The sequence below is a fragment of the Lolium rigidum genome, chromosome 2, assembly GCF_022539505.1.
Source record: "Lolium rigidum isolate FL_2022 chromosome 2, APGP_CSIRO_Lrig_0.1, whole genome shotgun sequence".
NCBI classification, from domain to species: Eukaryota; Viridiplantae; Streptophyta; class Magnoliopsida; order Poales; family Poaceae; genus Lolium; species Lolium rigidum.
Window position 1 is genome coordinate 84,576,541 of NC_061509.1, and position 5,723 is coordinate 84,582,263.

At 42.3% G+C, this 5,723-nt stretch overlaps 1 protein-coding gene across 1 annotated transcript; it reads left to right on the forward strand.

Annotated features, from left to right (window-relative positions):
- Positions 1–1,273: 1,273 nt before the first annotated feature.
- On the forward strand, positions 1,274–5,447 carry LOC124692036 (probable histone deacetylase 19). Its single transcript, XM_047225335.1, has 7 exons — positions 1,274–1,831; positions 1,926–2,366; positions 2,504–2,734; positions 4,220–4,317; positions 4,413–4,473; positions 4,810–4,887; positions 5,023–5,447. The coding sequence occupies exons 1-7, from the start codon at positions 1,289–1,291 to the stop codon at positions 5,128–5,130; spliced, it is 1,560 nt and encodes a 519-aa protein (XP_047081291.1). The 5' UTR covers positions 1,274–1,288; the 3' UTR covers positions 5,131–5,447.
- Positions 5,448–5,723: the final 276 nt, after the last annotated feature.

The following is a 5,723-nucleotide window of genomic DNA, read 5'->3' on the forward strand; positions in this document are numbered from 1 at the left end:
ATTTATGTGCTACTCTAGTGATGTTATTAAAGTAGTCTATTCCTCCTCCATGATGTAATGGTGACAGGTGTGTGCATCATGTAGTACTTGGCGTAGTTTATGATTGTGATCTCTTGTAGATTATGAAGTTAACTATTACTATGATAGTATTGATGTGATCTATTCCTCCTTTCATAGTCTCGTCGGTGACGGTGTGCATGCTATGTTAGTACTCGGTATAATTGCGTTGGTCTATCATGCACTCTAAGGTTATTTAAATATGAACATCGAATGTTGTGGAGCTTGTTAACTCCGGCATTGAGGTGCTCTTGTAGCCCTACACAATTAATGGTGTTCATCATCCAACAAGAGAGTGTAGAGTGGTTTTATTATGTGATCAACGTTGAGAGTGTCCACTAGTGAAAGTATGATCCCTAGGCCTTGTTTCCAAATACTGCAATCATCGCTTATTTACTGTTTTATTGCATCTTTACTTCCTGCAATATTACTACCATCAACTGCACGCCAGCAAGCTATTTTCTGGGCGCCGTTACTACTCGCTCATATTCATTCATACCACTTGTATTTCACTATCTCTTCGCCGAACTAGTGCACCTATACATCCGACAAGTGTATTAGGTGTGTTGGGGACACAAAAGACTTCTTGTATCGTGATTGCAGGGTTGATTGAGAGGGATATCTTTGACCTCTTCCTCCCTGAGTTCGATAAACCTTGGGTGATCCACTTAAGGGAAAACTTGCTGCTGTTCTACAAACCTCTGCTCTTGGAGGTCAACACTGTCTACATGAAAAGGAGTGTACGTAGACATCAATGGTTTTTAACCTTAAAAGAAAAAATCAAGCTAAGGCAATCCAATATCTTGTTTTCTATGCTCTACATCACGACTTCCATGACACATTGTGTGATTGCGCCTATCGCGTTCAATCCTTCCATCTTACGAAATCAGAGCTTTATTGATTAATCGATATAATTACAATTATAATTAATCTACATAATCTCCTCCTATCAGATTCCCTATCAATCTGAGCCCTAAATCGTTTATTATGCACTGAAAGATGTTATGTCACGGTCTGCCGGTGCGGCACTCTGGTTGCATCGATCGCTCTCTAGTCCATTCCACGATTCACCTTCCTCTCCTGCTCGCCCCTAATTTTCTCTCTTCTATTTCATTTTTATGCGCGTGACCTAGAACCCCCTCCTCCTCAGGCTCCAAAAAACACACCCAAACCCGCAAAACCAATCCGCCCCTGAAAACCCCACCGCCCCCGTCGCCGTCGCCGTCGCGCCATGGACCTCTCCTCGTCCGGCGCCGGCGGCAACTCGCTGCCGTCGGTGGGCCCCGACGGGCAGAAGCGGCGCGTCTGCTACTTCTACGACGCGGAGGTGGGCAACTACTACTACGGGCAGGGGCACCCGATGAAGCCGCACCGCATCCGCATGACGCACTCGCTGCTCGGCCAGTACGGCCTGCTCGACCAGATGCAGGTCTTCAAGCCGCAGCCCGCCCGCGACCGCGACCTCTGCCGCTTCCACGCCGACGACTACATCGCCTTCCTCCGCTCCGTCACGCCCGAGACGCAGCAGGACCAGATCCGGGCGCTCAAGCGATTCAACGTCGGCGAGGACTGCCCGGTATTCGACGGGCTCTACAGCTTCTGCCAGACCTACGCGGGGGGATCCGTCGGCGGCGCCGTCAAGCTCAACCACGGCCACGACATCGCTATCAACTGGTCGGGGGGGCTGCACCACGCAAAAAAGTGCGAGGCATCAGGGTTCTGCTACGTCAACGACATCGTACTTGCCATACTCGAGCTGCTCAAAACACACCAGGTTCGCCCTCCCTTGCCTGCTGCTCCTGTCTGTGAGCAGTTTTTTTTATCGGTTCAATCAATTGGGGGCTCATCTTGTGTGATTTAATCTACAGCGAGTTCTATATGTCGACATCGACATCCACCACGGTGACGGGGTTGAGGAGGCATTCTACACAACAGACAGGGTTATGACAGTCTCATTCCACAAGTTTGGGGATTATTTCCCTGGCACAGGGGATGTCCGTGATATTGGGCACGCAAAGGGGAAGTATTACTCCCTTAACGTCCCTCTGGACGATGGGATCGATGACGAGAGCTACCAGTCCCTGTTCAAGCCTATAATGGCCAAAGTTATGGAGGTTTACCGCCCTGGTGCAGTCGTCCTTCAGTGTGGCGCCGATTCGTTATCTGGAGATAGGTTGGGCTGCTTCAATCTTTCCATCAGAGGTCACGCAGAATGCGTCAAGTACATGAGGTCTTTCAACGTTCCATTGTTGCTTCTTGGCGGTGGTGGATATACCATAAGAAATGTTGCACGATGTTGGTGTTACGAGGTATGATAGAAAAAAACATATCCTCCTTTGATGTGCTAATGCTATTAAGTTCACCTGTCGGAAATACATGTGTTCACTCCTTTCCATTTTGGTGCCATCTGTTTATTTCATCTGGCATCTTTTGATCTTTCGAGCAGACAGGAGTTGCACTTGGCCAAGAGCTCGAGGATAAGATGCCTATCAATGACTACTATGAATACTTTGGGCCAGATTACACTCTTCATGTAGCACCAAGTAACATGGAGAACAAAAATTCACAGCACCAGCTCGATGATATAAGAAGCAAACTTCTTGACAATCTTTCAAAACTTCGACATGCCCCTAGCGTCCAATTTCAAGAGCGACCTCCTGATACAGAGTTACCTGAGGTGAGCAACTGTGCTTCCATTGTAAGCCGAAATTTAACTTATGTGTCCCTTTTTTCTTTAATCTGTATTAAATATGATAAAGCCTACCCCAACTTGCTTGGGAAAAATGCTTTGATGTTATTGTATTAAATATAATAGAGGGTGAAGAGTTTCTGATGTAGGCACTGAAAACTTCTGACCATCTTGTTTCTTCTTTCGTAAGCAGCAAGAGGCATGGTGCCTACAAGATGTAATAATTATGTAAATTCTTCTAAATACAAAATTAGAATTAAGAAAAAGCAGCTAGAATTGAGTGATAGTGTGATACTCTATTTGTTAGTTTAAAGTTGACAAAATCCTGAAGACTGGAAAGATAATGGGAAGTTGGGAATATCATGTCTTATTTATTTTCGAGAACATATGAATTTCTACACTTAATTTCCTATTTGTTACGATATTGGTAATACATTCTTGCTTTATATAATGAGACAGACTATGGGATACAAGGGGGATTATTCTTCAATGCTATGACCTCTTGTTTTCTTGATTCCATATGTTTGCTATGCATGTCACTATTGTTTTAAAATGTGCGTTGTCATCTTTGATTGTTTTTTTCATTTCATTGCCATTTTTCTTGGTTTCTTGTTCTTTTGAGTTTATTAACCTTCACTCTTTGTTCCATGTACATTTCATTTGATGTGTTTGCATATCCTGGTCTTCGTTATTTGGTTTAGAGGATGATATTTGTTACAACATGTTCTCATTTATATTTCTAGTATAGTATGTAATTGTGCCCCCAAATTTCAGTGCTTGAACTGTCTGTGCATAGTCTAACCTTATGTTGAACTAAATTATTGTTGAACTAAATTATTGTTGAACTTTGAGCTGAGTGACAGTCCAACTATTTTATATCAAATGATTTTGAATATGCTCAGCTGCATATTTCCCCTCGTGCTAATTTTGAAGAAAGGCTGGTATGGTGAAAATATTACACGTTGCTTTGTCAAGAATAATATTTAATGGTTTGGTATGTTGCAAAATAGAACTGCTGTGTGGATGGGTGCGGCTGATGTTCTGATGAGTCATATCATTAGGGATTGGAACGAAACTCTTATTTAATTAATACAATCCTTTTTCCCCTGCAAAGGAAGAATAATATTGAATTTGTACACTTTCTAGTATTTTTTTGCTAGCATATATGGAAGAAGAGTCAAGAATATATATGTTGGAGATCGTGCTAATGTATAGAATTAGAATGTCATTTATTTCCAAGCAGTGGAAGTAATATATTTTTACTAGTTTGGTTGACCTTTTTGGTGCCCTTGTCACATCTTCTGGATGAATGGTGTATCACTCTTTCCTAATGCGATTTGTATCAGAGACCAGATATTCACCTCCGAAGTGGTGATTTTTGTTCCTTAGCACCTATATTCCTGGTCTTGCCTTGCAAGTTAAGACAGGAACTGATTGTATTCTGGTTACTTTGCATGTGTATTTGTTATGCAGGCGGATGAAGATGAAGAGGATATGGATGAAAGGCACGATGACCCTGATTCTGATATGGACTTGGATTACCACCACCCACCTTTGGAAGACTCAGGAAGGTATTTTCTTCTTCTGATGGGTGGTGTTTATTTCTGTGTCATTATTCTTTTAGTTCTGACCGTGTGCTCTCCATTGTGTCAATTTTGCGTTATAGGAGAAGTATTCAAGGTACAAGAGTTAAGAGAGAATTTACTGGAACTGAGACCAAAGATCAGGTACCTAATCACATCTGTATAGGGCACACTGACATTTCCTTTTCGTTGTACTGCATACCTCTTGGTGCATACCTTGTATTTTCTTATGAATCTTACATTGAAATTTGCTTTTCCGCCATGCAAATTATCATGATGTGGAAGTTCAAGTTAGACATGGTGTTCGGAATATTTTTGCTAATTGTTGATGCATTGCAAATTTTTCCACTGACTGTAGTTTGCTCTTTTTATGGCCTACGAAAAATTTAAGTGTGTCAAAGAGTTGCTTTTGCTCAAGTTATGCCCCACAATTTTATTGTGTATGTGTTTGTGCTAAATGTGCTATTTCTTTAACTGCAGGATGCTATCAGAGCATCAGTTGAACATAGAGGACAAGAACCCAAGACAGAAGATGTTGGTCCCTCCAAGCAAGTTGCTGTAAGTCCACCTTCCTTTCTATTTGTGAACTTCCCTGTAAGATCTCAAGTGTACAGTGTCGTAAGGTACCAGTTGACATGGCTAGGTCGATCTAACCAAATATGCCTTGTTGCCCATGGTGTTTGTTGCCTACAGCCGGTCGATGCTAGTGCCATGGCTGTTGATGAGCCAGGAAATATCAAGACTGAACAAGGGAGCTCTACCAAGTTGCCAGACCCAACAGCCATCTACCAGAAGCAATGATTACATTGTTTGGGCACGTTTCCTATGTACCAAGTTAGCAGACCCAACACAACAGCACATGTTTTGACAGTCAAAAAATGAGGAAAGAATGAAGTGAATCAGGTGATACATTTTTTTTTTGCATTTCAGACGGTCTGCCTTTCTGTAGAAGTGGTGCTGGTCTGCCCGTCCGTAGAAGTGCTGCGGTAGGCAGTACTTTGAGGTGGAGACAATAGTCTGACCCATGTATACATGTAGCGTGGATTGAGCTGTAATTTGTAGTCGAACCATGATCAATTAAATGGACCGTGAGGCAAAATTTCCTCGGTTATCTGCAATTTTCTCTTGGTTTTGTCCTCCTTTTCTCGTATTGGTTGCTTAATATTTTGCCACTGCAAATAGACAAATGTTCTCCCATTATCTCGAAGGTGATTTCTTGATCACCTTTTATGGCCCAAATCGTCTTTTGATTTTTGATACGTGACACTATGTTCACTTGCAAAGAAGTACTTCTTCCATCAAATATAAGTTTCTCAATTTTTTCTAGACACGGAGGTATCTACAACTAAAATATATCCAGATACATTTGAATCTCTATCTCTATCTCTACTACT

Bases quoted from the DNA above. Each gene is read 5' to 3' on its own strand.
- LOC124692036 (XM_047225335.1), top strand. From the start codon at position 1,289: ATGGACCTCTCCTCGTCCGGCGCCGGCGGCAACTCGCTGCCGTCGGTG. The intron at 2,735-4,219 runs GTGAGCAACTGT...TTTGTTATGCAG, and splicing joins CTGATACAGAGTTACCTGAG to GCGGATGAAGATGAAGAGGA. The intron at 4,888-5,022 runs GTAAGTCCACCT...TGTTGCCTACAG, and splicing joins GTCCCTCCAAGCAAGTTGCT to CCGGTCGATGCTAGTGCCAT.